This window comes from Drosophila miranda, chromosome 2 (assembly GCF_003369915.1).
Source record: "Drosophila miranda strain MSH22 chromosome 2, D.miranda_PacBio2.1, whole genome shotgun sequence".
Lineage (NCBI taxonomy): Eukaryota > Metazoa > Arthropoda > Insecta > Diptera > Drosophilidae > Drosophila > Drosophila miranda.
The window spans coordinates 10,530,243-10,558,232 of NC_046675.1; the positions used below are offsets into that span (position 1 = coordinate 10,530,243).

The 27,990-nt window shown below is 47.9% G+C and overlaps 9 protein-coding genes and 1 pseudogene across 17 annotated transcripts in view; 4 read left to right on the plus strand and 6 right to left on the minus strand.

Annotated features, from left to right (window-relative positions):
• The first annotated feature begins 446 nt into the window (after positions 1-446).
• Positions 447-2,261, plus strand: LOC108154406 (cilia- and flagella-associated protein 36). Its single transcript, XM_017284677.2, has 4 exons — positions 447-712; positions 778-986; positions 1,038-1,195; positions 1,256-2,261. The coding sequence occupies exons 1-4, from the start codon at positions 610-612 to the stop codon at positions 1,707-1,709; spliced, it is 924 nt and encodes a 307-aa protein (XP_017140166.1). The 5' UTR covers positions 447-609; the 3' UTR covers positions 1,710-2,261.
• LOC108156829 (leucine-rich repeat-containing protein 40) lies at positions 2,021-7,408 on the minus strand. Of its 8 annotated transcripts, none has more exons than XM_017288533.2 (13): positions 7,323-7,408; positions 6,708-6,758; positions 5,693-6,102; positions 4,817-5,007; positions 4,553-4,756; positions 4,296-4,419; positions 4,055-4,227; positions 3,612-3,988; positions 3,254-3,553; positions 3,015-3,158; positions 2,767-2,955; positions 2,514-2,699; positions 2,021-2,447 (listed from the first exon to the last, which is right to left on the minus strand). In XM_017288533.2, exons 2-13 carry the CDS (start codon positions 6,710-6,712, stop codon positions 2,342-2,344), a joined length of 2,409 nt encoding a protein of 802 aa, XP_017144022.1. In that variant the 5' UTR covers positions 6,713-6,758; positions 7,323-7,408; the 3' UTR covers positions 2,021-2,341. The 8 variants fall into 8 exon arrangements, 7 of the variants coding, with proteins under 7 accessions (XP_017144022.1, XP_017144021.1, XP_017144024.1 ...); XM_017288532.2 differs by having other exon boundaries at positions 3,254-3,556; XM_017288535.2 differs by lacking the exon at positions 3,254-3,553.
• LOC108156831 (carotenoid isomerooxygenase) lies at positions 7,188-9,782 on the plus strand. Its single transcript, XM_017288540.2, has 4 exons — positions 7,188-7,391; positions 7,728-8,236; positions 8,296-9,343; positions 9,401-9,782. Exons 1-4 carry the CDS (start codon positions 7,347-7,349, stop codon positions 9,677-9,679), a joined length of 1,881 nt encoding a protein of 626 aa, XP_017144029.1. The 5' UTR covers positions 7,188-7,346; the 3' UTR covers positions 9,680-9,782.
• Positions 9,700-11,645, minus strand: LOC108156832 (adenosine deaminase 2). The gene is made up of 6 exons (XM_017288541.2): positions 11,489-11,645; positions 10,914-11,399; positions 10,675-10,844; positions 10,438-10,619; positions 10,242-10,378; positions 9,700-10,186 (listed from the first exon to the last, which is right to left on the minus strand). The coding sequence occupies exons 1-6, from the start codon at positions 11,553-11,555 to the stop codon at positions 9,729-9,731; spliced, it is 1,500 nt and encodes a 499-aa protein (XP_017144030.1). The 5' UTR covers positions 11,556-11,645; the 3' UTR covers positions 9,700-9,728.
• Positions 11,646-13,487: 1,842 nt separating this feature from the next.
• LOC108157412 (adenosine deaminase 2) lies at positions 13,488-15,593 on the plus strand. 2 transcript variants are annotated; one of them, XM_017289461.2, is made up of 6 exons: positions 13,488-13,753; positions 13,819-14,316; positions 14,373-14,542; positions 14,634-14,818; positions 14,875-15,011; positions 15,070-15,593. In XM_017289461.2, exons 1-6 carry the CDS (start codon positions 13,660-13,662, stop codon positions 15,531-15,533), a joined length of 1,548 nt encoding a protein of 515 aa, XP_017144950.1. In that variant the 5' UTR covers positions 13,488-13,659; the 3' UTR covers positions 15,534-15,593. The 2 variants fall into 2 exon arrangements, with proteins under 2 accessions (XP_017144950.1, XP_017144951.1); XM_017289462.2 differs by having other exon boundaries at positions 14,637-14,818.
• Positions 15,594-15,603: 10 nt separating this feature from the next.
• Positions 15,604-16,463, minus strand: LOC108157413 (low molecular weight phosphotyrosine protein phosphatase 1). The gene is made up of 4 exons (XM_017289464.2): positions 16,354-16,463; positions 16,106-16,290; positions 15,858-16,031; positions 15,604-15,794 (listed from the first exon to the last, which is right to left on the minus strand). Exons 1-4 carry the CDS (start codon positions 16,376-16,378, stop codon positions 15,681-15,683), a joined length of 498 nt encoding a protein of 165 aa, XP_017144953.1. The 5' UTR covers positions 16,379-16,463; the 3' UTR covers positions 15,604-15,680.
• A 173-nt stretch (positions 16,464-16,636) lies between these two features.
• Positions 16,637-17,351, minus strand: LOC108157414 (low molecular weight phosphotyrosine protein phosphatase 1). Its single transcript, XM_017289465.2, has 3 exons — positions 17,244-17,351; positions 16,836-17,185; positions 16,637-16,771 (listed from the first exon to the last, which is right to left on the minus strand). The coding sequence occupies exons 1-3, from the start codon at positions 17,272-17,274 to the stop codon at positions 16,688-16,690; spliced, it is 465 nt and encodes a 154-aa protein (XP_017144954.1). The 5' UTR covers positions 17,275-17,351; the 3' UTR covers positions 16,637-16,687.
• Positions 17,352-17,441: 90 nt separating this feature from the next.
• LOC108157415 lies at positions 17,442-18,369 on the minus strand (annotated as a pseudogene).
• Positions 18,370-21,394: 3,025 nt separating this feature from the next.
• LOC108155371 (mediator of RNA polymerase II transcription subunit 12) overlaps positions 21,395-27,990 on the plus strand; it is a 46,402-nt gene continuing 39,806 nt past the window's right edge. The window contains exon 1 of the mRNA XM_017286136.2: positions 21,395-22,214. The gene's annotated coding sequence lies outside the window, so the exon portion shown is untranslated. The remainder of the gene's footprint in view (positions 22,215-27,990) is intronic.
• LOC108155375 (ubiquitin-conjugating enzyme E2 G1) lies at positions 24,051-24,849 on the minus strand. The gene is made up of 2 exons (XM_017286147.2): positions 24,739-24,849; positions 24,051-24,665 (listed from the first exon to the last, which is right to left on the minus strand). Exon 2 carries the CDS (start codon positions 24,646-24,648, stop codon positions 24,145-24,147), a length of 504 nt encoding a protein of 167 aa, XP_017141636.1. The 5' UTR covers positions 24,649-24,665; positions 24,739-24,849; the 3' UTR covers positions 24,051-24,144.

The following is a 27,990-nucleotide window of genomic DNA, read 5'->3' on the forward strand; positions in this document are numbered from 1 at the left end:
GCAACAAATACAAAACAAAATGCAGAACACATGTGCATAGACGATGCGCGAGGACACATAAAAACAAGCAAGAGATAAATAAAATATACGAAACAAAATGGGAAAAGAGAAGAAATGAACATAAAGTAATAAGAAAACTAACAAAAAGCAAACAACACTATAGTTTATACATAGTATTTATATGAATCGTGTGTATTGTATATGCATATGATATGCCGTCGTCTAATCCCTAATCCTAACACACACAAACACAAACACACACACACACACATACCCATTACATATATATAATTTGGATACTTTATTTAGTTGTTTAAAAATCAATGCGTAAAAACCGATATATATAACTATATTATGATTATGAGTAAATTAAATAATAGTTTTTAATAGTTTTTAAACAGAAAAACAATTGTCGAAGCTCTCTCAAGCGTTTTTATTGTCCATTTATGTGCAACCCTCGTTGGTTGTTGGTCTCTCGGGTGGTCGTGGGCGTCGTCATGGTAGCGACGTCCTTTCAAGGACCAAACAAATGTTTCTACACTTTTTGCATTACGGCATTAGTGGTTATCCCAGAGCAACTTCAACAACTTACAAGTACTTTCATCGAAAATGTCCGTGGATGATTCTTGGGTTTTTGATTCGTTGGTTTGCTTCCTCCATGGACCAGTTTGGAACGCACCGCTGCAGACCTTCATCGAGCAGAGATCCTTGGGTAAGACCAGCCGGACCTTGGGCCACGTCATCTCCTAACCTCCGTGCATCTCGACCTTGGTGCAGTCTTCGATCCCAATCTGCAGTTAGACGAGAACAATGAGGAAATCCTACAGATCCACGAGGAATACAAGAACTTGGTCGACTACATGCTGGGCAGCTTCATGGAGGAGATGCAAATATCCCCGGAACAGTTCGAAATGGCCTGCCTGGAGGGCCGTCAGCAGGGCCAGGGCGAGAATCCCTTCCAGTTCCATCAGGTCCTGTTCCAGCAGGTAGGTCAAAAGCATCGTCGTTCCATCGTCCGGTTAATGAACGATCTCTAGATATGGGCCGCCAATGATGTAAAAATCTTCATACGAATGATGACGCAACGCAACGTAGAGCTGCAGCTGCAGGCATTGGATCTGATAGAGAAAAACCAATTGGCCCAAAACTCTCTGGAGGAGGCTGATAGCAACAGCGCCACGGGCTCGGATCAAGGGTGGGTTGGGGCAATGAATGTGAATGAATGTTCCCCGTCTCACGAATACCTATACCACAGCGATGCAGCCGCCGATGTGGATCAACTCATAGCCAAAACCGTGGCCGATGAGCTGGAGAGTCCGGAAGCCGCCTTGACCCCCGATCAGGAGGCTAGTCTTGATCTGGTCAATGACAAGTTTCAGCGCTTGAATCTGTTTTTCGAGCAGGAGGACAGGGTGGATCCCACCGATGTGACGTCGCGTCAGGAGTATCTGCGCCAGCAACGCGACAAAATCGTGGAGATCAAGAAGCAAGCGCGCGCCAAGCAACTGCAGGAGACCATGGCCCGGGACAGTCCCCAGGGGGCCGAAGGCGCCCGTCCCAGTTCCGCCCAAGTGGCACAGCAGCTGCTCGAGAACGGCGGCAAGACCATGGAGCTCTCTGCGCCGCTAGACAGCGAGGAAAATTCAGCACTCCAGCTGCGCCGCACCCTGGCCAAGCGACTGCGCAGTGAAGTTGTGGAGAACAACTAAGCGGATGGAAGCAGGCTTTCTTTTTTTTTTATATAAAAACTTCTTTGCCTAAATGCGGAATGTTTTCCATGTTATAGGGTACCTTGCACCGTTCCTTTCCTCCACTATTAATATCGGCTATATCGCTTGTCACCAAATAAATATTATACATATATCTATAAATTGGCTAAAAAAATGGCAATCGCAATGCTATTTTTTCTAGCGACGCAATTGAACATTGGCTGATAACGCGATTGGATTCTCCCTTGGATATACCGAACTATGCTATCAAAACCCTAGGGATATAACCACTCTCAATCCATTAACAAAGATTAGTTTTTGTTTTTTATTTTTAATTAAAAATTTTAAACCAGAATTTAACAGGGTGGTGCGCCGTGTGTTGCCAAACGCTGACTAGTTCAGTTGGTAGAGTAGATGGTAAATGCGGGATGCTTTCTATGTTATAAGGTACCTTCCTTGCGCGATCTCCGCCTCGTCCACACACAGGCAGACTATAGGTTAAGTATGGATGTGTGTGGGCGTGGTGGAGCATTGGTAAAGTATCGGTTATGTTTGTCCCAAAAAAAAAACATTATACCAGTGAAAATTGGCTGAAAAACTCAAATAAAAGGTGTAGATTGCGATATCTTGCTTTATCTGGGTACGCGATCCCGCAGATACGACATTATCGATTCGGTGCCCTTCATCAGGATCTGATGGCGTGGCTGTCGAAATGGATTTCCCACCAGCTCCAAGTGCCTGCAAAAGGGTGGGGAAAACAAAGCGAATCAAATGAAGCTATATGTTTCCAGCGAATGTTCTTACGTTATGTTGGTCAGGGTACCCAATATTGGCGGTATGAAATCAATGTCGTTGTTGCGCAAATCCAATGTAGACAAGCGCGGCATGCGCTGTAGCCCCGCGACATTCAATTCATTGATGTGATTATCGCTGGCAATGAGTATCTCCAGACCCTGCAAGTCGTACAAACCACTGGGAAGAAACGAAAAACTGAAAGCCAAACAAAGACCAAGACTTATGTGACGATGCAATTGAGCAAGGATCTCATTGTACCCACCGATTATTGGCTATGTTCAGTTCGCGTAGCGTGTTCAGGACACCAAACTCCTTGGGCAGGTCAGTCAACAGATTGTTGGATAAATTCAGTAACGTAATGCGCGTGAACTGTGAGATGAACTGCGGCACTTGGCCAATGCGGTTGTGGGCGAGGACCAGTTCCGTGACAATATTCTGCATGTGCTGCAAGCTGTACAAAAAAGAGGCGTTCGTTAAAGGCATATCCATAGGGACTACGTGGTGGCCTACCCGTTGGGCACGGTTCTTAGCTGATTCCGGGCAAAGTCCACTACATGCACGCCTTCTTTCTGGGCCAATTGAAAGACTTCCTCGGGCACATCGGTTATTTCCTCCAAATTGACGGCCAATGTTCGGGTATGACGTAGTTTGTATCTGCATGAAAGAAACCAAGCTCAAGTTATTCCCTCTGCGATACGTTTGGGCAAAAGAATATTATATATAAAACTCGGAACAGCGTGATACACTACACCCATCGCGGACAGACGACGCACTGTCCGTAGCATAGTTGCTGCTGTTGTTGATACATTGATGAATAGCCATTGAATTGAAAGTTATGTTGCTGCTGTTGCATATAGTGGCCAGAATAGTCAAATTTTTTTTCTGTTTCACAGTTTTCTTGATCGTATACATGTTCCTGCCCCTGGCGACTGTACGGCGGCTCGTAGACTCTGAAGGGCTCGGCTTGCGGTTGCATTGGTCGCATATGAGCCTGAGCCCGATATTGAAACTGATATTCGAAGTGATTTTGCTGTTGCTGTGGCTGATATCTGCTGCGGCGTGGATCAATGTGCTGGTCTGGCTTGTCTCAGGGTCTACTGTACATACCTGTCGGGATAGTTTGCGGCTGTGTCGTTGCCCGCTTGTCCGCCACTTAGGCGGGCTCCCGCGCCACTATCGGATTCCCCCTCGTCCTTGCTCTTGGCCACGGAACGCTCCTGCAAAGTCCTCAGGATGCGCGAAGTTCCGCACTGGAGGATGTCACGTCTAATGGACTTGATGGGATTGCCCTCCACCTGCAGGCTAATCAAATGGGCCAGCGCCGCCAGGCTAACAGGCAGCTTGTCGATGCTATTGTTCGATACGTCCAAGCGGTTGAGATTCCGCAGCAGGCACAGCTCATCGGGCAGCTGTGTAATCTTATTGTCCCGGACGTCGAGTACCTTCAGATGCGGCAAGTTCTCACACATCCTTATGGGTATGTTCTACGTGGAGGGTTTTACAGTGATTATCCGTTAGGAAAGAGTACTAGTAATTCGCCCTCCTCTTACCGATATATAATTGTTGCTGGCATGCAGCTCGGTCAGTGTCTCGTTTCCTTCGAAGTCGGTCAGCTCCAGGATGTCGTTATGTTGAAGGTACAGGAACTGGAGCTTCCTTAGCAGGCCCATGTCCTCCGGCAAGCAGGTGAGGTCATTCTGCATCAGGTCCAACCTTTGCAGCGCTTCGAGGGGGATCAACATTTAATAGAAGGACGAGCACTGTTATTGAGGGGGGTGGCACACAACTCACAGCGCATGTTAACCAGATCAGGTGGGAGATCCTTAATGTGGTTATAGGGCAACAAGAGGGCTGTTAAACGCACCAGAAAACCAATACCGCCAGGCAAGGATTTTATGCTATTATGCCCGGCATCCTTTTGTTTAGAATTTTGTTTAACAAGCAGTTGGTATTTGTTATTAGAGGAGTCGTTAGAGGGCGATTACAATGATTTATAAATTAATAAGACACCACAACCAGATTCAACGTAAGGGAGGTTCTACACTCACCAGAAACTCCAGCATGTGCAGATCACTGATATCCGGATTAAGTTCGCTGAACTCATTATAGCTGATATTCAGATGCCGCAGCTCCGGCAGGCTGTACAGCTCTCGCGGCAAATCGCTGAGCTTGTTGCGACTCACATTCAGGCGCATAAGCTTCTCCAGCTTACCGATCTCCGCTGGCAGATCAACCAGGGCGTTGTCATGGAGCTAAAAGCAGAGGGTCTGGTTTAGGGCATGGGGACTCAGGATGCCAGCAGCTGTACATACAATCAAGACTGTTAGCGACTGCAGGTTCTCAATCTTTGGAGATATGTGCGATAAAGCGTTGGAGCTCAGATCTAAATTAGTCAATGGCACTTGGTTCCACCAGGCATCCTCATCTTTGATCGATAGCTGCTCTAGAGTGGCCGCCCTGCTCTCCGCATCGGCCTCGTTGATGTCGTAGAGTCGCTCGGGCACTGAAACAGACAAATCGTGGAATCAATTAGAGGGCTGTTGGTGGCATGGCGTACACTAATCTACAGGCATCTTCGCTGGGCTGCGGCGCTGGCTCATCCAGATCGAGTTCCAGCTCCAGCTCATCGTCGGGGTCCTCGCTCTCCAGCTCATCGCCCGAGGAGGCCATTTGAAATTCACGGATCTGGTAGTAGCTTCGTCGCCGCGGGTGCGGAGCACACATGCAGAACGAAGTGAGCTGCTTCTTTCGCGTTGGCTTGGAGGACGCAATTTTGATGGTTGATTTTGACTTGGATAGATTGGGGCACATCCGAGAGCAGCCAGCACGCTGCGCAAACTAAACGATGACTGGCACACGTCTGGAACACCTTTATGACATGACTGCAGGCGCTGGCGCTGGCGCTACCTAGTGAAGCGGCAAATGTTCTCGACTCCTTTTAGGGGCCGGCAAGGCCAAGTTCGAGATCGCGATCGTCTCACATGAACTGAAACCATAATGCACTGCTGTCGACGAGACCGGTGTACATCGATTGATGATTATACTGCTGCTCCATGGGTGGCTCCCCGGCGCGAGGCCTCACCTTTGACCTCCAGTTTTGCAATTTCTGCTGCGACACCACTGCATTCCTGCCTAACATTGAAGCTACACATGGGTGCACTGCACTGCATGGCATGGGGTTTACTTACCACTGGCCAATCCCTTGTTCGACAGATTCAGGGTGCCTGACTTGCGCGCCAGCTTCCACAGCTCCTGGGTTAATACTGTATCGTCCTCATGGGTTGTACGTTCGTGGAATACCGGCTGGAAAGAGTAGTTTGGCCGGGGAGATGGCCGTGGCGACGCAGCCATTTGATGGAATCGATTGGCCGAAGCCATTTGGCGTGGTCGTTGGGCACATCGTGGAATTCTGCTGGTGGATCCACTTCTATGGTCATTACTGGGCAAAGAGTCTTCGCTCATATCGTTTGGATTGCCGAAGAAAGTGAACCAGGAGCAGTCGTCAAAATCGTAGCCGCCGTTGGATGGCGAAGTATTACATTCCTTGGGCAAGTTGTTGAATGCGTACAAGGCGGCAGTGTCTTCCACGTTACTGTAGCTGGGCGGGCAGAGGTAGTGGGTAAAGGTGTCAAACAGTCATTAAATTGCCGCTAGGTTGCCCTCAAATTCTAATTATGTTTAATATTTTGCGTCGTTTGTTTTTATTTTTCCCGAATCAGCTGTTCGATGCACCTTTTTGTGTGTTTTACAACACTGATCTAGTGACTATTGTATTGTAACGGACAACGAAGATTCAAATTTAAATCGAGATATTCTGTTGTTTTAGATTAAAGTAATTGCAATAAACTACATATCAACGCCATATATTCGGTTACGAAAGGGGGCACTGGCTACGCCTCAAATTTACCTCAATTACGTTACGTTACTACCAAATCTTAGAAGGTTACATATCAGAAGACACAATTTAATTGGAAACGAAATGCAAGACACAGCTGCAGAAATTAAAATCAATTTAAGATGCCCGATTTAGGGCAATGCTCGAGAAAGCTGCACCTGTTCTCCCCCAGCTTATGATTCTAGATTATTCCGAATAGGCCGAGTAATTGATTTGATCATGAACTTAAATCTATGCATAATGTGTGTGTGCAGGCCGCAAGCCGCTTAAAGGCTTAGGGTTAAGTCGCTTAATTCGGTTGTACTTACTTCATCTTCTTGGGTGAGGTTTGCTTTGGTCTTGCTCCGCTGGGGCTTCCTCTGTGGGGAGATACGAGATACATTGTAGCAGCCAAGGTCAGCCACAGAAGTCAGTCAGTCAGTCTGTCAGTCAGTCGGTCCGTCAGGGGTGTGGTGTTGGATTTCCTAGCTGCTCTACGCCCGGTGCAAAATGTTGGTGTTTGCAGCCAATGCACACCTACGCCACTCGCCTCAAGCGAGTGTCCGACGAAGCGGCAAAAATGCTGAGCCCCGGCATTTGCCTTCCCCACTTGATTGTGGCATGGGTGGGGGTCTGGTGTAGCCAACAAACGACGCTAACTACATACGTCGACTGTCAATCAAAATTATGAATAACGCTGGCGCACGGCGTAGGGTCAGTTGCCTCCAATTGGTTGCCGCCACCCACATAAGCCATCCCTGCGGCCACGCTGGGCGGCGACTAGGTGCGAGCACTTGGGAGCACTTGCCATTTGCCAGTTGTCATTTGGTTTTCATTGCAAGCGGAACGGAACAGAACGGAACGGCACCCAGGTGGCACACGTGGATTTGTGTGGTTTGGATTGAAATTGCATCAGCCGAGGACCGTTTACCTCTCACACTCACCCGGATAGACTTCCGTTTGTGGCAATGGCGGCTGGGGTCTTCAAGAGCCTTATGCGGGATATCTTCGCGGTCAGTCGATTAGTCACTACGCGATATTCAAAATTAGTAACGAAAGAATTTTTTCAAATTTGGCAAAAGGATTCCGAAAAGTTACCTAAACGAGTGTTTGTCAGAATTTAAAATGATAGCTAGATTGATTTTACTTCCCACTGCCTGAGCTTGAGCTAATCGAAGAGACCTTCCTTGAAAACGCTCACAGCTGGTGGGGGGATATGTACTGTATGCATGGAATGTGGGAAAAGCGCCAGCCGACAGAATAATCCACATTAATCCACGGCAAAAATTCTTTTGGATTAGGGTACCCAATCATGGCAATCAATAGCTTCAACACCCCTCCTCCCACAGGTCAAATACGATGACAAGCAGCACGATCCCGAGGCGCAGCGGCTAGATGGCAGCGGTCGATATTACCCCAACTGCTCCTCGGATGTCTGGCTGCGCTCCTGCGAGCGGGAGATTGTGGATCCCCTTGAGGGCCACAGCAGCGGCCATATACCGAAGTGGCTCAACGGCAGCCTCCTGCGCAACGGTCCCGGCAGCTGGAAGGTGGGCGAAATGCGCTTTGGCCACCTCTTCGACTGCTCGGCGCTGCTGCATCGATTCGCCATACGGAATGGCCGTGTGACCTACCAGAGCCGCTTCGTGGACACGGAGACACTGCGCAAGAATCGGTCGGCTCAGAGGATTGTGGTCACGGAGTTTGGCACCGCAGCGGTGCCGGATCCCTGTCATTCGATCTTCGACAAGTTCGCGGCCATCTTCCGGCCGGATAATGGCACGGACAACTCGATGATCTCCATCTATCCGTTCGGCGACGAATACTACACCTTCACCGAGACACCCTTTATGCATCGGTAGCTACATATATCTTATCCACTTCTTTTGTAATTCTCTGAGACCATCCCAACTGCAGCATCAATCCCTGCACTCTGGCCACAGAGGGACGGATCTGCATTAGCGACTATGTGGGCGTGGTCAATCACACCTCGCATCCGCATGTCCTGCCCAGCGGAACAGTCTACAACCTGGGCACAGCGATGACCAAGTCCGGTCCCGCGTATACGATCATCTGCTTTCCCAGGGGCCAGCACATGTTCGAGGATGCTTACGTGGTGGCCACGCTGCCATGCCGCTGGAAACTCCATCCGGGCTACATGCACACCTTTGGCCTGACCGAGAACTATTACGTTATTGTGGAACAGCCGCTGTCCGTGTCCCTCACGGAGTACATCAAGGCCCAGTTGTCCAACCAGAATCTCTCCGCCTGTCTGAAGTGGTTCGAGGACAGGCCGACGCTCTTCCACCTGATCGAGCGTACCAGCGGAAAGCTGGTCCAGTCCTACGAGTCGGAGGCCTTCTTCTATCTGCACATCATCAACTGCTTTGAGCAGGATGGCCACGTGGTGGTGGACATTTGCAGCTACAAGAATCCCGAGATGATCAACTGCATGTACCTGGAGGCCATTGCCAACATGCAGACAAATCCCAACTACGCCACCCTCTTTCGCGGTCGCCCCCTGAGATTTGTTCTTCCCCTGGGGGCCATAGTGCACGCTCATGACACGAAATCCGGGTCCAGCAGACGGAGGCTCATAAAGTCCTTCTCCTTGGCGGGCTTGAGCACTGCGCAGCCCTTGAAAACGATGAAGCATTCCGCCTCCCAGTACGCGGACATTACCTATATGCCCACCAATGGCAAGAGAGAGGACTCCACCGAAGAGGCACCTCAGAGAGAGGTCAAGCGAGGCCGCTACGAGGTGGAGGACGGCATCAATCTGGTGACCCTAAAGAACAGTCGAGCGGAAGCCTACCAAGACCCGAGTGGCATATTCTTGCGTCCCGAAATGCTCTGCGACTGGGGCTGCGAGACGCCCCGGATCAACTATGACATCTACAACGGGAAGAACTATCGCTACTTCTACGCCATTAGCTCCGATGTGGATGCACCCAATCCTGGCACTGTGAGTATCGTATCCCATGTCATCCATGAAGAATCCTCACTCAATCCTCCGTTGCAGCTTCTTAAAGTGGACGTGTGGACGAAGACGAGTCTTAGTTGGTGCGAGGACAATGTCTACCCGAGCGAGCCCATCTTTGTGCCTTCGCCGCAGCCACAGAGCGAGGACGATGGCATCATCCTGGCATCAATGGTCTTGGGCGGTGGTCTCAACGATCGCTATGTGGGTCTAATAGTGCTCTGCGCCAAAACGATGACAGAGCTGGGACGCTGCGACTTCCACACGAGCGGACCAGTGCCCAAGTGCCTGCACGGATGGTATGCACCGAGCGTGAACTAGGCTCAGAAGTACGCATGGACTTATCTTAGTCTGAGTTTTGTGTATTAGATTAGAACTTTGGATTCAAGACATTGGCAATAAACTCTTGCCACTTCCGCTGAAAGATCCGATTGATCTTGCGCCGTTCGTCCGAGGTGAGCACTGCATACTTGATGGAGTTGAGAGCCAGCTGCTTGAGGAAGCGCAAATCCGCCTCGGCAGGGGCCATGGCCATGAAGGCATAGTAGAAGTCGTAGCTGAGGCCCTTGGCACCCCACATCCCGGGATCATCGGATGAGATCACAATGGGAAAGTTCTGGGCAATCAGGAAGCTGGCCGGATGATTGCGCAGATCCCAGACAAAGCCCAGCACCTGATTGGATATGGGATTCACTTCGATGGCAATGTCTCGCTTCTTGATCGTAGACCACAGCTGGGGATGCTTGGGCAGGGCAAACGCGTGTCCAATGCGCTTCGAGCCCAGCAGAATGGCATCCATCATGTTCCAGTCAGTGCGACCATGCCAATCTGTGGGCAAAAGTATTACTTAAAGGGATCGTATCCTGTGTATCCAAATGCTCACTTGTCTCGCCCGCGTGAAAGAAGTAGTTTGCCGTGCTGGGCAGGTCGGACAACTCGTTCACGTATTTGCTGAGCGGATCACCCGTGTCCTCCTGTCCAATCAAATCGAATCCTATCACAAAATTCGGTTTTGCATGGCTGCAGGAGAGCCAGAGTTAGGTTTTTATCAGATTTGCCTCTGGTTTTCTTCGACTTACTGCAGCTGCTTGAAGGTTGTGATGCGTCTGCTCATCTCCTCCTCGGTGGCCCGATTCCGCTTGGCATAGATCACCTTGAGGCCGACAAAGTCGTGATGCTTCGCCTTGAACTCCTCCACGATGCGTTCCAATTCGTTGGCCACCTCCAGTGTGCTCAGGGTGCGATTGTTGTCGTCGTACAGCTGAAAAAAAGGGCATAAAGATTATATAATTGTCAGTATACTGAAGAGTACTCACAGGCGACAGGGAGGCTCGGACCTCCGCGTAGATAATGTTGTCCTCGCAGAGCTCCTCCAGCAGTCGCTTGTGGAAGGCGCAGTAGGAGGGTCTGTACTTATAGAGGCGATCGACAGTCGTAAAGATATTCTCAAAGCGTTCCCAGATCTTTTTGCGTTGGGACAAGAGAGCTGGGGATTGAAGGAGAGAATGTATAGATTTAAAGCTTAAAAGGGAGGGATGGGTGTGGGGTACTCCACCTTCTGGCTTCTGGCGGTGCATGTTTATGTGCTTCTCGAGCTGCCGCTCGTACTTTCCGCGATCCTCAGCGTTGATGCGCTCTGTGCATACATTCTGCACCTCGCTGTGGCACCCGCTCTGGTCGTAGGTGAAGACGAGCAGCCCGTCCACATTGCGGCACGTGTACAGATTGTTGGTGGTGGTCAGGTTGCCAATCACCCACTTGGAGGTGACCATGCCCGTGTTGTGGCCGTGCAGGAAGGCGCCCTTCGGCATCTTCTGTATGAATCGGAACACCTCGCTCTGTCGCACGTACTGCCTGCCCTGGAAGAAATGCATGGCCGGGGGATACTTCTCCGGCGTCTTAATGCCCTCGGCAATCTCTGCACGCTTGGCGTTCATCAGGATGCTGTTGGCTTTCTCCTCGTCCGAAGTAAGCCAGATGTTGCCACCCAGCGAGGCCAGACGCTCCGCCTCCATGATCTGCTCCCTTAGAGTCTCGTAAGCTGCGAAATCCAATACGGGTCCCCTCAATGTTAGGGTATATCGCTTTTGATTGTTGATGTTGTTGAGCCGACAATCGGACGGAACTTACGTAAGTCCGCGGCATGCAGTCCCCCCAGAAGAGGCGGCACCAGGCACAGCAGCAGTCCCAGCAGCATCGCTTCTGAGTTCCCAGCTCACAAAAATATACGTCGTATTTGTACTTATTAGATGCTCGTCGCTCGGCGTTTGCCAGCCAACTGATAAAGCCCCTGCTGGCTGACCCATATTATTTGTCGCACTATATATTCTGTTCATGATCTTGTTCGCTTTGGTGCTTTGCAGCTTTCTAGCTGCAGTTCAATGTCACTCTGATGGGATACTACAGGCTGCAAAATGTTTGGAACGTTCTTTCCCGCCTGGCACTGGCACTGGCCTGGCCTGGGGGAATTTGCACATAGATTTCATGACCGCATCATCACCATCACAGCTATACCCTTCCCCACATACAACAAGATGCTGGATCTTTAAGGTTCTGTAACTCTCATGTAAGTCTCAATCAGTGCACAATAAATTCCATTAAAATTGAGGCCCTGTGCGTGTAGGGCATCTCTGAGATCGCATATGCCCTCTGGCTATGCTTTATCAGCAGTGCTTTGTTTTTCTCTGCAAGCACATTGAGTGTATGGTAATTTTTTTGCGTACTGTTTACTTGCCCAATTTGTTATGTTGATTCACTAAAATGATGCTTGACATTGACTATGAGAGGGGGTGTCTGCTGTCCATCATGATGGAAAGTTCTCTGGCCAAGAGAATGTCTCTCAGGGTTATGGGCTTTGAATCAGCCTGTTTCTCTGCTTTCTCTGATCTTCCAAATAACACAAATCTTTATCAAATGGGTACAGTTGGTATTAAGACCTTCTTTTACAGCTGTTACCCTGAGCAAATAAATTCCATATATCAGCCTGAAAGCATGCAATGGTTTTAAAAACTTGACAGATATTTCATAATGATCCTTAACTTGTTATGTACTCCGATATGGATGGTTTTTTTTTATTAGATGAAAAACAGAATATACAAAAAAAAACCTTCGTTAGAAACACCTCTTTGATTAAGGATTATTCTTATTATTATTGGAACTATATTAAATTTATATTATATTATATTACTATACATACATATATCATGAATTTAATTAAATGAATCCACATTTTTACATTTGACGTTCCAGTTGCTTTAAGTTATTTCTATCTATAACTTAACATTGATTTATATGCTTATTTCCATCGAGGAGGAGGGCCGCGGCATAGTCAGCTCGGGGAGCTAGAAAGCGTCAAGGGAAAGTGAAAGTCAAGTCCTTGTCCGTTTAGGTTGCTCTTGCTCTTGGTCTTACTACAATTAAGAGTTCTTATTCAATTCTATTAAAGTTCTAGTTCTTTACTCCGAAATTCGCTTGACGGCACATGTTTTATTCACTCTACAATTAAGTTGTATACTAATCGGAAAATAAATAAACATTACAAGCCCAATTCATGGGCTTCCAACAGAAGAATAAGTGCTCACCTTTTTTTGGCTGTAACCGGGGATAATTGTGGCATCTGTAATTACCGTAAATGCCGCGTACCTAGCAACGCCTCGCCACCCCCCAAAAACATGCCCAGTGGGGCCACGGGAGCTAGAGCTAGAACTTGTAATTCCAATGCCGTATGGGACTAGAAACCAACAAGCGCGTCCGCAAACGTCAGTGAAAATTTGACAAAAAAAAAGAAAAAATATCAGCGAGCGATGGGCGCGCGCCGTCGTCATTTTGAATCACTTAATATTCACGGGAGGTGTACTATCCGACAAAAAAAACAACAAAAATCACAAGCCATCGCAGAACCAAATTGTTTTCGGCAATTCCGAGAGCGAGTGCGTTGTCAACCGTTAAGAGCCTCACTACCAGCTCCCACTCTGGGTCTGGATTCATTCCAGGTTTATCTTTTAATGAGGTGATTGCAGACCCCCAATGTAAGGGTGGGGGGCTTCCTAGAATGATTACAAAGTGTAGAAATTATAGTTTTTTTTTATTGCATTTTTGGCAATTTTCAGTACCCGGCTTGGGTCTTGGTACTCGCAGTTCAGAACGGGCACTGCTACCGAACGGGCGTGTGGCGCGGAGAAAGAAAAGAAATCCGAAATCAAACCAAACCAAACCAAACCCCAAAAGCAAACAAAGTCAACGTGTCCGACTCAAGTCAATATTTGCATAGTGTACTCATTATCTAGGTTAAAGTACACGAAATGTCGAGAAAGTCCTGCCCCATTATGAAACGATTTTCGGTGCTGCTACTACTCCTGGTGCCGCACTTGATGGCCCAAACGGAGAGTGCGCTAAGTATGAGCGTCTTCCATTCGATCGGGCCTGTTCGAAGCTTAAACCCTTTCTCTTCTCACTCCCAGGCTACGAGCAGGCGCGCCAGGCGGTGCTCACGGCAGAGGAGGAGCTGATGACAGGCGGCCATACGTATCTCAACACCGAGGAGGCCAAGGCGGACGACATTTTCATGCAGTACAAGCTGGGTGAGCTGGCGCAGGGCTTCCGCAATGCCGAGCAAAATGCCGCGGCCATGCACTTCTTCAAGGCCAAGCAGCTGATCGACCGGAGCGGCGTCTTCCGCTTCCTGCAGAAGATGCCCAAGGGAGCTGTGCTCCACCTGCATAACTCTGCCTCGGTGAGCTCCAAGTGGGTGGTGAAGAACATGTCGTACATGCCCGGTATGCTCCGCTGCACCACTGATAAGGGTCGGAGTGTCCTAACGTTCCGACGAGCTCCCAAGGAGCACGAGTGCCAGTCGCAGTATGTGCGTGTCTCCGATGAGAGGCGGAGTTCCATTGATCCACTGGTCTATGATCAGAATTTTGAGCGTCTCATCAATCTGTACACACCGGTTCCGGAGCGTAAGTTTTGGGGGAAGCTTCTTTAGAAACCCTCATCAGAGATATCACTCTTTCAGTGGAGTACCCTACGATCACCAAAGTGTGGGATCGCTTCCAAGACATGTTTGACACTTTTGGGGACGCCATTAGATACCTGCCAGCCTTTCGAGCCTATCACTGGCAGATGCTCGAGGAGCTCTACAACGACAATGTCATGTACGCGGAGATTCGTAGCAGCTTCAAACCGGTAAAGGACTTTTTTTTGTGATCATTTCGAGTCCTTTAGTTCATCAAATGACTATTATCAATACTTAAACTAAACTCTTTACCACTCCCAGCAGCTGTACGACGCTAGTGGACGGACCTTTTCGCGGGAGCGAACTATACAGGAGTTCTATGCTCTAAACGAGAAATTCGTACGCCTGCATCCAGACTTCCTGGGCATCAAACTCATCTATGCCGTCTATCGCGGATATGATGTCGATAAAATAAGTGAAAGTTTTGAGGAGTTCCGGCAATTGCAGTAAGTACAAATCAGCTTCGAGAGGAAGTTCCCACTGATCTTGCCCTGCTTTATAGCAAAGCTTTTCCAAACTTTGTGGTTGGCTTCGATCTGGTGGGACAGGAGGACAATGGCAAGCCGTTGTATGCTCTATTGCCTGCCTTGAGGGACTTGCCGCCCACAGCACACTTCTTCCTGCACGCGGGAGAGACCAGTGAGTGGATCGAAGGAGCTGACATGAGGTCATCAAGCTAAGATATGCCTCGTTTCAGATTGGTTTGGGGCCTCAACGGACATCAATCTGCTCGATGCACTACTTCTCAATAGCACCCGAATCGGCCATGGTTATGCGTTAGCCAAGCATCCGATCCTCCTCAACGCGGTCAAGACTCGCCAGATAGCCGTGGAGGTGAGCCCCATCTCGAATCAGGTGCTCCACTTGGTATGGGATATGCGCAACCATCCGGGTGCCCAGTACATGGCGCTGGACGTCCCGCTGGTGATATGCAACGATGATCCTGGTTTCTGGAATGCCAAGGGATTGAGCTACGACTTCTACTATGCCATCATGAGCCTCGCTCCTAATAATGCTGGACTGCGAGTGCTCAAAAGTCTTGTGTGGAACTCGGTGCGATACTCCCTGCTCACAGAGGAGGAACAAAAGCGAGCCTACCAAATCTTAGAGCTGACATGGTCGCGATTTATTGACAAAGTGCTGCAGGGCAGTGTCTTCTAATTGCAGATCTTGCCATTAAACTACAAAATAATAATTAAATAACAAAATAACTAAAAAATACTCTAGGATATTTATGTGTAAAGCATCGATTTTTTAATCCATCTAAGCCTCTGAAAATCACTCATTGTATGGGGGAACCGACTGACTTTATGGAGAGCCCGCCAACAGATCCTTCGCTTTTTTTGTGTGCTGCTGGACAAGTCGTTCGCAGCTCTCCTGGATCTGCAAATAGGCAGCATGAAAGCCAGCCATGCCTTGTGTCTGTGAAAAGATACGAGACACAATCTTAGTACAATATTCAAATGCTTTCTTGGTGATAATTACAAAGTATGGATCCGGAATGATCTCATCTTCCTTGCGGCCCAAAAAGCTGCCCAGCAGCATTATCTTACACTGAGGTGGAGGCTCTAGCCTGGCTGCCAATTGGCGAAGCTCCGACAGGTTACTGTTGTCCATGCCAAGAACGTAATCAAATTCGTAAAAGTCTTGCGACGTTATCTGAAAAGCAATGATAGAACATTACAAATAATTGTGTAATATATATGTATTTAAATACCTTACAATCCGCTTACCATTCGACCCAAGTGTGTTGTCTTCAGACCATGTTGCTTTAGCAGTTGTTGGCCACGTCCCTGAGCCTCTATGCCTACATTCCAATCCCTGAGGCCCGCACTGTCCGTATTCCAGTCCTCCAGTTGATGTTTCACTATCAAATGGTTCAGGACAGCCTCCGCCATGGGCGAGCGACAGGTGTTGCCTTAGATGCACAATTTAAAATTAAATTAATATGCATTTGATTGTTTTATATACATTTGCTTACCTATGCACACGAACAGAACCTTCATCGTGGCGGAGATAATACGAACTGCAGGTTCCGACGATTAGTGCGCTGACTCATTTCAGAATTTCACAATCTATCTTCGGCATGCCGAATATCAGATGCTCTTAAAGTTAGACGATCAATAAGTCGACTTTTTTCAAACACCCAGCTACAAATATGATCGGGGAATATACTATATATAACTTGTGGGTCGGGGATGGGTCACCAACTTTTGCCAAATTTTATAACACCCTCTTCAAGGGTATAATAAAACCAGTTCGCGCATTGTACCAGACATTTATTACTTCAACTATGAGTATATCACAAAATCCATTTAGGCCAGACGTTCCTTCATGAAGGCGGCACAGGCCACAACACACTGCTGGTAGGCGGTCTCAAAGCCAGCCGCTCCACGCTCCTGCAAGGTCAAAGGGGTATTCAAGGGTAAGTCATAAATCTTTGATTGCAGCTAACCGACTTACATAATAGGGATCCTCAATGATACGGTTCTTGGCCTCCAGTCCGAAGTCACCCAGCATGAGCAACTCCGCCTTCGAACCCTTGGGCGCCAGCCGTCGCAGTTCGCTCATGTTGTCCTCGTCCATGCCAAAAATAAAGTCGAATTCGGCAAAGTCCTGCTTCTCGATCTGGCGCACAATATGGGTGCACTTGAGGTCGTGCTGCGCCAACGTGCTTATTGCCCGGGGATCAGCACGATTTCCCACATGCCACGAACCAATCGCTGCACTGTCAACCACAACATTCTTCTTGTTCGCCTTTTCCAAAGTGTCCACCATCACCACCTCCGCAATTGGCGAGCGGCAGATGTTCCCTGCAGACGGAAAGCTCGTCAATTACATCAACGTTCCTATTAGAAGCTTATTATTTACCCAAACAAATCATTAGAATTTTCTGCACCATCGTTGTTTACAAATGTTACACTTGCCGGCTGTAGATTAACCCGCGTAACCCCCCAACTTTTAAACAGGTGAACTACTTGAGCTGAACCGCGGAAAATAGTGTCGTTTGTAAATTCTTATTGTAGATCCATACTATCTTTCCTCTTTACTTACAAAAAAAAACGATGTCTTTTACCTGAACTGCGTTAAAATTATAACATTTTCATTGTTTTCGGTGGGATATAAAAATACCCCCTTGGTCTACAAAGGGTTAATCGTTCTCCGTTAAGGACTGGAAACCATATTCCTCGATTTTTATGTGTGATATACTTATAGAAAATCGACCTTATTTTTCAATTAGATCAAATATACCATAAAATTTTGATTGCTGAATTGATTTAACTGTTTAATCCAAATGATTCAGGTTCTAGGTTCATTTGAAATTGGCTCCAAATTTGAATTCGTTTGAAGTTGATTTCAATGATTTATTCAATGGTGAACTTTTCTTTTCAAATGGAGCCGTGTCCATAAGCTGGAAATCTTTATAATTGTAACCCTTATAAAAAGTAGTACTAATCTCACGTAATGTGGATCCTCGATGCGACGCTCGTCTGCCTTCAGGCCGAAATCTCGACAAAGGAGAATCTTGGCGTTGGGCCAGGCGTTTGTGGGAAGCCATATTGCTCCGATCCATGCTCAAGATATAGTCGAATCAGCCACGCTGGTGCACTCGATATTGTGACTGACCAGACGCTCGTCCGGCTTGGAGCCGTGGTGCCAACCCTCTGTCGCGGCGCTCTCTACATGCCAATCCTTCTGCACCCCCGCCCTGGCAATCAAGTCACGCATCACAGCCGCGGCGATGAGGGAGCGGCAATGCGTGTGCATTGCATTTGCATTTTAATTAATGGATTCTTTCAGGGATATGCTCTACGCACCCACGCAGACCATCAGCCCGTTCTTCTTCTGAGATGTCCGCGACATGGTTTAATATTTTGAAATTGTAATGTAGTGTGGATAAGAATGGTGGAACAAGAAATGTATTATGGTTTCTAAAACAATTGGCATGTAAATCTACAACAAAACTGTCCCGATATTTGTATCCCTACTTACAGTAAACATTCATCCTCCTAAGACGTAAAATAAACATTGGGTCTGAGCAGAGTTTGGGCCGTTACGTGGAGTCAAGTGGGAAAAACCTAACTCTCTGGATCACACCTCTGCCACTTCCTGTTGCCTGCTGTCTGCTGCACTGCATCCTGTTTACCCACGCTCCGTATTTAATGTTTTAAATGTATTTAAAGTTCATCTGTAGAGGACACACGGGGTCATCTGTCCTCCGGGTACAACTTTTGCCAGTGGAATGAATGAAGAGGTGATGAGAACTGTCCTCTCTCTCTCTGGTTGCCCATGAATATGCAAGAAGCTGCATCCGCCTCCCCCGAAGAGCAGGCTGGAATCCACATTTTTAATGACTTTTAAGGAGGCGATGACACTGCCAGCAAGAGAGCCTTCACTCTGGTTGGTAAGCCCTAAAGCAGGTTGGTCACCTGGCCTGGTCCCGGGGTCTCGTTTCTCAGGCATGGTGTCTGCCTGAAATAAAGTTGCTTTTAAAATAAATTTGGTTTGTTTTTGGAGAGGAAAAACTGAGTTTTATGCAAATTGTATACCAACCATTAAGGCAAACAAAAGCCAGACGTACATATGTACATACATATGTGTGTACATAAGCTTTGCCAAGTTTTTGTAGTTGTTGTACTACCCTTGCAGAGGGTATTAGGATTGTGACCAGATGGCCATCTTTCAAAGCTGTCTAGAATAGACCATTTCACTCGGTGTACAGACTGGAACCAACAAAATCGGCAATTATATATGAGCGAATATTTGTCATATTTTTCATGGGACCCCTCTGGAAGAGTATCAATAGCGTCTGGTCCTGAAGAATAGTTTTCTCTCTTGTTGGTTCATGTTGTTGTTGGGACCCGACGACAGGAGGGACTTGCAGGCGGTGGAGGCGGCTTTGACGGCATCAAAGTGAGCTTGTCGGATTGCAGACAAATGTTACGTACTCTCATCACACTCTTACATATGCAAATGTTCCTGGCTGGCTGGCTGGCTGCCTGGCTGGATGGATGGATGGCGTTGCTGCAGTGCGTCCTCCGCAATTGACAATTGTTGAAAATGCAAATGCAAATGGAAATGCAAAGACATGTGCCCCCTAACAACAACAGAAACAACATGCATACGAGTACATATGTATGCCACAAGAGGAGGCAGAGGCTAGGCGTTGTCGGGGCTATCATCATCCGGCGACGATGACGTCTCCTCGGATAAGATAAACGCCGGCAATGCCAGCTGCAGAGTCAACAACATGGACGGACTGGAGTGACAAATACTACGGGAAAGGTCAGTGCAAATAGAATGAAAACGAAATAGATTCTCAAGTGCAAATGAGGCAAATGATAAGAGGTAAAAAGACAATCATCTATCCCGCTGAGATGACAGTTCTGAACAAACATGGCTCGGCATGAACAGATGAGCATCCAACAGCCATTTTGCATTTGGCAAATGAAAAGCGGAAAAGCTAGCAAGTTAGCTCGCAGACAACTTGTCTGTACATATCTCTCGGCATATCTGTATCTCTGTTTAGCTGAGTGCTTATTTTCATCTGTATCTTTCTGTCGGTGTGTCTGTCCTATGCAGCTTCATCAAATATTTAGCGCCAGGCAGGCGTTGGAGGAGGAGTGGCGTTGGTGGCAGGGAGGCAAGTCCGGGGAAATACAAATAGGAGCATTGTGCTCGTTGAAAGTAAATACAAAACGGACATAGCATAGCTTGGATAACCACTTTGATAAAGTACGAATCAAGACTCGACTGTTTTTATACTCTAAAGAGATCTAAAGATACTAATTTTCAAGATAAATATTTCGATTAAAAGGAAGGCACAGCGAAAATTTAAGATAAGATAAGGGAATGCCTGAAAGTCTACTAATGAAATTGTTGATAAATTAAAGATGAAGCATTTAAAATATTGCAGGCGCCTTTAGTCGTATCCATTTCCGCTGGTAAATATATTTACGCACGAAAAACAATCTTCCCACACTCTCACCCACCCGATATACCCTTGCGGACAGCCAGAGTTTGAGGGGTATAAAAACAGTAAAACTACCCTGCAATTTATTGGGTGTGGGAGGGGAGACAGAGACAGCAGCCGGCACAGCCAAAAAGCCGGCAACAACAAACTCTAGCAACAAAAGTGGGGCTGCTGTCAACATGCTGCCGAGCAGTGGGGAATGTTGCCAAAGTTCGTTTCGTGCCGGCAGCCATGGTACAACTATAGAAGGTACGAACACTTTACCCCCTCTTTTTTTGGTACCACATGTAGCCATCCTGCACTCTAATGGGAATAAGGTTTTTGCTACTCACCCACAAAAAACACACCCTCAACAACCCTCACAAGGAGCAGGAGATGTCATACCTTTTACGGTTATACCATGCCGTCAACCATGCAAGCAAAATTGCATTTGTATGTGTGCTGTCAACAAACTGCATTTGACTGTCTGTGTGCATTTATCTCGTTCCGACTTGTTACAGCAGCAACCGTGGTTCAAAAATCGATGCTCAGGTCGATGCAGAAGATCTTTTGATATCGATTTCCATTTTTGCTGGTATAAATATTTAAATTTTAAATATAATGAAATTGAATTTACTTATAATAAAATATAAAATTACATATGGGTGTATGCAAATTTAGAAAGGGAGGGAGGAAAATTAGATCCTTATTCTCATAAAATGTTTGCTTGTTTTTGCTAATCCACTAGACTTCACTAATAATCTAAGCTAAAAACCAGATAAGCATGTGATATATAAAACGATAAATTGATGTGTCACCGATTATAAACAAATAAATTATAAATATATAAATACCAGTCAAGTCTAGAGGAATACCATGATAGCTGTGCATAGAATATAGATCATAGATAAATGCTAGGCACTAGGGAATATTTAGGTCTTGCAAACGGAATTCGAAGTGCATACCATCATATATGACATTCATCGCAGCACAAAGTTATTTGTACCCACTGTGCAGTGGTTCAAACAAATACTTGTTTTCAACGTCGTTCAGTAGTACTAGTTGGGTTTTGGGTTATTTTACTTGGAAACGTGAACCGAGGCGGACGTGTGCGGAGCTACCTCTCGGACAAAACAAAACGATACGGAACGAACGAACGCGGGCGCGTAGACAGAATCGAAGCAACCGCGCTATAAAAATACATACCACCGACAACAAACAAAGCAACTTACACTACGAGTCCCCCCGTATGCCGTCTGTTTGTCTTTAGTTTTATGGCGCGCGTCAGGTAGATTTCGATCATTTTTGTTATTTCGTCGCGGGTTTTATGGCAAACAAAATCATCCATCCGGCTAAAGAGCTATAGATTGCTAAACAAAAGCAAGTACAAAGTACGGGAGTGTAGTGTAGTGTAGCTTACACTCTCCAGCTACTACAAGAGTGCGAGTTCTAGTGCCCAGTGCCACAGCCACATCTCGGGATTACTCATCATCGGCATATCGGAGTGGAGTAACCAAAGAAGAAGACCCAGAGACGACGACGACGACGACGACGACATTTCACTGCGCTTCATGGTGGTTTCTCGGGTCCCCAGTGTCCCAGTGTCTGCCCCAGTGATTTGTCTCGTTCTTTCGCATGCTCGTTGCGGTTACAGCAACTTTACGAAATCACAAACCAGTATCTGAGCCAGTGTATCTGTAAGATACAAAAAGGCAGCTCCAGAGCACATATTGGAATTTACTTAACACGTATGCGACGCACCACTACTACTACCATCATTGGAATCAGCACCACTACCAGCAACCACCAGCACGAAAAACATCTCGAAAACGGAGCCCAGCGCTTGGTCTATTGGATTTTCGACACGAAACGACTCTCACATCGTCCGGGTAAGTACACAAGAGTCAAGAATTGGTCGGTTGCTCATAGCAGAGTTTTCCCAAGAAAAATAATGAAAAACATACACTCTCCGATCTGCTATCAGGCCGATGCAGGCAAACACTTGTTCAGTTTTCAGCTGCGTTTTTCCACCCTCGCTCGGCTTGGCTAATGAAGCTGACCTGCCTCGCCGCGGCCAGCTACCTGTTTGGATTGACCCTCAGCGGCAGTGCAGCTAGGTTTTCCCATTAGCCGATAGAAGATCTCCCTACCACATATCGAAAGCTATTTATAAATGCTGCCCCTGACGGTGTCGTGCCCCTTGTCCCTGTCCCTGTCCCGCCGTGCCCCGTCCAGAGCCACGGCTTACGCGCTGCGCTGTGCGTTTGGGGCCCAGGCTGAAGCCCCAGAGCCGGTTTTTGGCCTGTCTCTCTCTCTGGATGTCTCTCTGTCTGGCTGTCTTTCTGTCCGTCTGTCCGCCTGTCCGTCTGGCGGGGCCAGCATCAATTCAATTTCTACTGGCTGAGTGAGTTTTTACTCGTATATTGTGGCTGCGATGAAGAATCTCCATCTCCGACTCTCGAGCGGTTACCCGACTCTCTTCCACTTCCTCTCGGTCTCCGGGGTCGTCTCCTCTTCAGTACGAGTATCTCAAGCTGGTTTCGTGCTGTTTTCTTTTCTCTGGCTTTGTTTTCTTTCGTTTCGTTTTCGTTTTTTACCATTTGCTGATCATGTTGCCTCTGCTTGTGCTTCTGGCCACTGCTGATGATGATGCTGTGGCTTATTGCCGCCAAGATTATTGCCGATTTTTTTGTTTTCTTCACTGACTGGCTGGCTGGCTAGCTGGCTTCCCCCGTCCAAGAAGGTGCATGGCCTTATTTACCCACTTTCCGAATCGCTAACCGATTTGTGCCCGTTTTCTGTCCGACTGCGGCTTTGGGTACCCGTATTTTGTGAGTTGTGTGAGTGCTGCTGAATCATACTCGGATCGTTTGAATACTTTAGCCAGACACACACTGAATCGGGTCTCGGGACGGCACACCCATGGCCCGCTTCAGCATTGACTCAACCCCAAACAATGCGACAGTGGAGCATTGTTGTGGAGCCCCATGGACACGACCAACCCTTTCGGACCCATAGCCACACCAACGGTCGAGAAAAAACAAAATCAAAATGCAAAACTTGTTGCTAATAAACAACAATTACAGCAACAGAAACAAGTTCAGCTAACCATAAAAATGCTCACAAGTCGTTGCCCAGGAGCTAACAACACACACGGCACCAGGCAGCAGGCCCCAAAGGTATAGCCAGCTCCAGAGCCAGGGATACTCGTAGAAGCCGACCACTGCCTGTCACAGCACTTTTTTGTTTTTCAGTTTTTTTCCATTGGTCTTCCTCTGAAGTGAAGACCAGAAAAAAAAGCAGCCCAGTTGCCAGCTGCGTCCGCTCACCAAATCTAGAGCCAATGTGGCTGCAGAAGTGGCCATAACTGTGTCAGTGTGCAACTGGAAGAGGTCTAAGCCTATTAAGCTCAGCGGCTTAAGATCGCTTGGCCTGGTCAGCAGCGTGTGAGAGGCGGCATCGAAGCAGGCAAGAAGCGATTCTCGAACGCCTCAATGTTGAGGGCGATTAAGTCTAATTAGTGGCGACAGACGTCACAGAATTGGCGCAAGCTCAAAGAGATTTCCGTCCAGGCCAAGTGGGTGCAGTGGGGTGGGGTGCTGTGGGGCAGCCTAATTAGAAGAGCTGCCAATTAAGAGTTATGCCAGCACCACTGATGCCCTCGTCTTTGCCACTTTCGCTAGATGGATATATAAGTGTTCTCAGAAAGAGCGAGAGAGAGAGAATCTATTTTAATGAACTCGCCAACTTTATTGTAGTTTTTGTTTGTTGTTGCATGTTGAACGCTGCCCCACCCCCACCCACCATCGTGTCTGAGGTCTAAATCTCCTCCTGGCTGCGCCTCACGCAGCGGGCAACCTTCCGCTTGAACTCGGCGGGATCCTCGCGATACTCTTTGGCGGCATCGACATTGGCAGCGGACTCGCTATTGGGATCGGTGAGCATCGATATGACCGATAGGAGAATGGTCTCCACGGTGTGAACGGGCAGCCAGCGCTCCTCGGCCTTCTCGTAGCCCCACTTGTCGTCGCCCGGCTCGTGCAGAATGGAGATGCAGACGCTGCCGCCCTTTTCGATGTTCGGGTGCCATATGTCGGTGACGAACTTCATGGTCGGCGGTCGCAGCGGATACTCCTTGGGGAAGATGAGATGGGCCTTGAAGCAGCCGCCCTCGTACAGGGTTTCCGGCGGGCCAATGATCACCACCTCCCACTTGAAGATGTCCGCGTCGTTGATCAGGCCGGCGGAGAAGCCCTCAACCGGATTGCGGTGAAGCTCTGTAAGCTGGCGCCTCAGCAGTAGAGATGCTTGCTGTTCAGACATGTTGCTATGGTACTAGACTGCGGACGAAGGGGCATGGAGTGGCCTCTTTGAGGTGCTTTGAGGCGGATTAATTATTCGAATTCTACTTACTGGAATTTTGCTTCGAGTCTATCTTTTTTTTTGGTTTTTGCTTTCCTGTAATTCTGAATTATGCCGAATGCATGCCACAGGCGACAAATACTGCCAGAGCTGCCCTGTTTGTTTCCAGTTGAAAACTACTTGTATTTTTTAGTCTCGTGATTTTTGTTAGTACATTTTGTTTCATATTTTGTGGGAGTTCTTCCTCACACCATGAAAACCATCGATGTTCAGCTTCCATTTATACAGCAGTGTCTTTAAGGCCTCAGGGGATTACAAAAATGTCTTATCTAATGATACAATGATTGTTGGTGCCTTGATGGGTAGAAAAGATCAAAGAAATGTGCTGTAAGTCGCAAAAATAATCGAACAGGACGCACCTTTTTGGCCACCACTAGGCCTCCATGCTTATCCTGTGTAAAAACGCATGACGCAGCCCCAGTGTAAACATTCTCTTATACTAAGGTTCTCTCTAGTCTCGTTATTTGCAATAGATTTCGTGGACTAGCCAGTGCGACCAATCGGTATTAAATTTGCAGCTGGTGGCAAGTTGGCGGGGACTTTGTAGCAGTCGTAAGAATGTTTTGGAAAGTTCCGATTTGCGGCCTGTGGAATGGGGCCAAGGAAAGTTCTTTGCTTTTGTGTCCCAGGCTTTTACTCGATTAAAATTAAAATTACTTGGCTGGTTACTGCTTTTCCTTTGTGCCTTTTTGCCTGGCTGCTGGGCCGTCGTGATGGTTGAATGGAAGTTATGATGGCTGCCACATTGTTGCCGTTGCTCTCGGCTTTCGTAATTGCGCATAGTTGTGGCACACAGACTTGCAACTTCGACCACGACATGTGGCTAGCAACCTCCCCCCACTCCCGCTCCGTCTCTGTGGCTTTTTTTGCCAATTGCATTTTCGACTTGCGCCGTTTTGCTGGCATTTCAAAATCCCCCATCGTTCGAGCCCCCCACTCTGCCGCTCTACCACTCCCAGGGGGAGATCTGACTATCGCCGGCCCGAAAATTATGTTGCCGCAAATGTGTGAATTGTTAATGTCTCTTTGCCAGCCTGCCCGCTGGCCCACGGAGCTGTGGAGGTACGAATACGAATGGATGTGGATGTACTACCAGTATCTGTGGCTGACTTTTCATGTGGCTTGCCGTTTGGCGTTTCGGCATTGCCGGTTTTTCAAGTTTTCCATGCAGCAGCAGCAGCAGCAGCAGCAGCAGCAGCAGCAAGCGCGTTTTCACAAATTCCAGCAGAGTTTGAGTGGTAATATTTACCTAGTCAGTCGTTGCTGCCACAGCAACAACATGTGTACGCTTCTACCAAACAGTGTGAGAGAGAGAGAGAGAGATATACGAAATTTGCTAAGTTATCAGGCACATGCCAGGAGGAGGCCAGGAGAATGCATCTCGAGGCTCTCTGGAGAACGATGGAAAACATGTTTGGCCAACCGACATAAGACAGCCGCACATAAGACTGACAGCTGCTGCTCTTCTGGTTCTTCCGCTCAACAAATGCCCATTTAAGTGCCACATGTCGGAGGCGCACTGGGGAAAGCGATATGATATGATGCCATCGAGAGCTAGTCACACGTGCCATGCCACCATGCCGCCATGCCACCAAGGAGGGGAACTCGTATTTCCATTTAGCCGGGGGAAAAGTGTCGCTCGTTCAAAGTGATAAAGTGGCATTGACTCCGCGGCGGCGTTTCAACTCATTTCATTTAGTTTCATTCCGTTTTGTCGAATTGATTTTCAATATTCATTAAGACGAACGCCCACAACAGACAACGCCCACTCGCTCGGGTCGTTGCCATGGCATCTCTCTGTAATTGGACGGCGGGGGGAGCGGGGAGCACCGCTTGCTGCTGCGGGGGTTGCACGTTCAATTTCGTTTTCGTTTATTCTTTTATTTTCTTTTTTCGGTGGGCGTGCACCGGTATGCGACAATTGCACTTCCGGCAACACGCCAACTTGCAACGACCACCAGCATACAACAAATACTCTATTCTCTTTTTTTGTTGGACTCGGGTTCGCTCTGGAGAGCAGGTGCTGGCTGGCTCCCTGTGTGCGTGCCTCAAATTGGTGGCTCGTCAAAACAGCTGACGGCGTCGATCAATTGAAATTGCTTTTCATCTCCCATCGAGGCCCGTTCTCCCTATAGAGGTGTGTGCACCATCGATCCCGTATTGCGGTTAGTTCTTGATGACTTCCTGCACCTAATGACTAAGCAACTGAGCAACTGTGGCACTGGTGGCACTGGTGGCCCTGGTGCTGCAACCTGCTGATGGATCGTCTCTCAGCAGGCCATCGGGGGTATATAAATAGTTCAAGCCGAGGTGCACTTCTCAAGCATTCTCTAATAAAATAGTGGCCCCAGGGCGCCTCTCTCTCTGCACTTCTAGAGTTCCCATAAATTTGAGTTAAGCGAGTGACCAACAGGATTGCAGCACTTTATTGGCGCTTTGAGTTATGGATTCCCATTTCGCATACACTCGCACCATTCGGACGCGTACACTTGTGCTCCGGACATAATTTCCAATTGCATGCAGAAAAATGTGAAAAAAATTGCTGTGCACAGAGTTGGCCATTACCCCATACCCCTTACCCCTAACTGGGGGTGGGGTGGGGGGGTCCGTGTGGAGAACAAAACAATGCCAAAGGGGGAACTCAATAAATTGCAGAAAAGCGAAAAGTGGAAAGAACGCAAAATAAACAGAAACAGAATAAAAGCAAAGAAGAAGCTGAAGAAAAAACAAGCAGCTTTCCTCCACTTGCAATTTTAATGTGTTTTGTGCGTTGCTCCTCGCCTTATAATTGAGTTGCCAGTTGGAGCCGAAGCTGCCACCAGCAGCACCACTCACAGTGCACTGTTCCACAATTCCATTACCCCCCCACGCCCCCAGTGGCAGAACAGAACTAGTGGCAGAAGTGGGTGGAGTGGGAGTGGGTTTTGCAATTGAGAGTTTGCTGTGCGCCCGTGTGCACTGAATGCGAAAAAGTTCCAAGTTCTGCACACTTTTCGACTGAAACGCGATATTATTATACATATTTCCTTTAGTGTTATTATTATTCTCATAATATTCAGACGGGACCGGGACCGCAGCCCGGACCCACCTTTTGTGCGATGCATTCAAATGGAAAGGCACACAGGCAGGCAGGCAGGCAGGGAGGCAGCCAGACGCTTGGGGATCTGGTGCACTGCCGCCCGAAAGACAAAAGCCTTCCTCGATGTGGTCCGTAATGAGTGCTTCCGTCAAAACCCGTGCGGC

Excerpts from the sequence above, each read along its gene's own strand:
- LOC108156831 (XM_017288540.2), top strand. The coding sequence starts at position 7,347 with ATGGCGGCTGGGGTCTTCAAGAGCCTTATGCGGGATATCTTCGCG. Across the intron at positions 8,237-8,295 it reads GAGACACCCTTTATGCATCG|CATCAATCCCTGCACTCTGG; the intron begins GTAGCTACATAT and ends TCCCAACTGCAG. Across the intron at positions 9,344-9,400 it reads ATGCACCCAATCCTGGCACT|CTTCTTAAAGTGGACGTGTG; the intron begins GTGAGTATCGTA and ends CCTCCGTTGCAG.
- LOC108156829 (XM_017288532.2), bottom strand. Across the intron at positions 4,757-4,816 it reads AGTCGCTAACAGTCTTGATT|CTCCATGACAACGCCCTGGT; the intron begins GTATGTACAGCT and ends CTCTGCTTTTAG. Across the intron at positions 4,228-4,295 it reads TGATCTGGTTAACATGCGCT|CGCTGCAAAGGTTGGACCTG; the intron begins GTGAGTTGTGTG and ends TCCCCCTCGAAG.
- LOC108156832 (XM_017288541.2), bottom strand. The coding sequence starts at position 11,555 with ATGCTGCTGGGACTGCTGCTGTGCCTGGTGCCGCCTCTTCTGGGGGGA. Across the intron at positions 11,400-11,488 it reads ACTGCATGCCGCGGACTTAC|CTTACGAGACTCTAAGGGAG; the intron begins GTAAGTTCCGTC and ends TGGATTTCGCAG. Across the intron at positions 10,620-10,674 it reads TCCGAGCCTCCCTGTCGCCT|CTGTACGACGACAACAATCG; the intron begins GTGAGTACTCTT and ends CCTTTTTTTCAG.
- LOC108154406 (XM_017284677.2), top strand. The coding sequence starts at position 610 with ATGTCCGTGGATGATTCTTGGGTTTTTGATTCGTTGGTTTGCTTCCTC. Across the intron at positions 713-777 it reads CATCGAGCAGAGATCCTTGG|TCTTCGATCCCAATCTGCAG; the intron begins GTAAGACCAGCC and ends ACCTTGGTGCAG. Across the intron at positions 1,196-1,255 it reads GCCACGGGCTCGGATCAAGG|CGATGCAGCCGCCGATGTGG; the intron begins GTGGGTTGGGGC and ends CCTATACCACAG.
- LOC108157413 (XM_017289464.2), bottom strand. The coding sequence starts at position 16,378 with ATGAAGGTTCTGTTCGTGTGCATAG. Across the intron at positions 16,291-16,353 it reads GGTTCTGTTCGTGTGCATAG|GCAACACCTGTCGCTCGCCC; the intron begins GTAAGCAAATGT and ends TGTGCATCTAAG. Across the intron at positions 15,795-15,857 it reads TCATTCCGGATCCATACTTT|ACACAAGGCATGGCTGGCTT; the intron begins GTAATTATCACC and ends ATCTTTTCACAG.
- LOC108157414 (XM_017289465.2), bottom strand. The coding sequence starts at position 17,274 with ATGGTGCAGAAAATTCTAATGATTTGTTTGG. Across the intron at positions 17,186-17,243 it reads AATTCTAATGATTTGTTTGG|GGAACATCTGCCGCTCGCCA; the intron begins GTAAATAATAAG and ends TTCCGTCTGCAG. Across the intron at positions 16,772-16,835 it reads TCATTGAGGATCCCTATTAT|GAGCGTGGAGCGGCTGGCTT; the intron begins GTAAGTCGGTTA and ends TTGACCTTGCAG.
- LOC108157412 (XM_017289461.2), top strand. The coding sequence starts at position 13,660 with ATGTCGAGAAAGTCCTGCCCCATTATGAAACGATTTTCGGTGCTGCTA. Across the intron at positions 13,754-13,818 it reads CCAAACGGAGAGTGCGCTAA|GCTACGAGCAGGCGCGCCAG; the intron begins GTATGAGCGTCT and ends TCTCACTCCCAG. Across the intron at positions 14,317-14,372 it reads GTACACACCGGTTCCGGAGC|TGGAGTACCCTACGATCACC; the intron begins GTAAGTTTTGGG and ends TCACTCTTTCAG.
- LOC108155375 (XM_017286147.2), bottom strand. The coding sequence starts at position 24,648 with ATGTCTGAACAGCAAGCATCTCTACTGCTGAGGCGCCAGCTTACAGAG.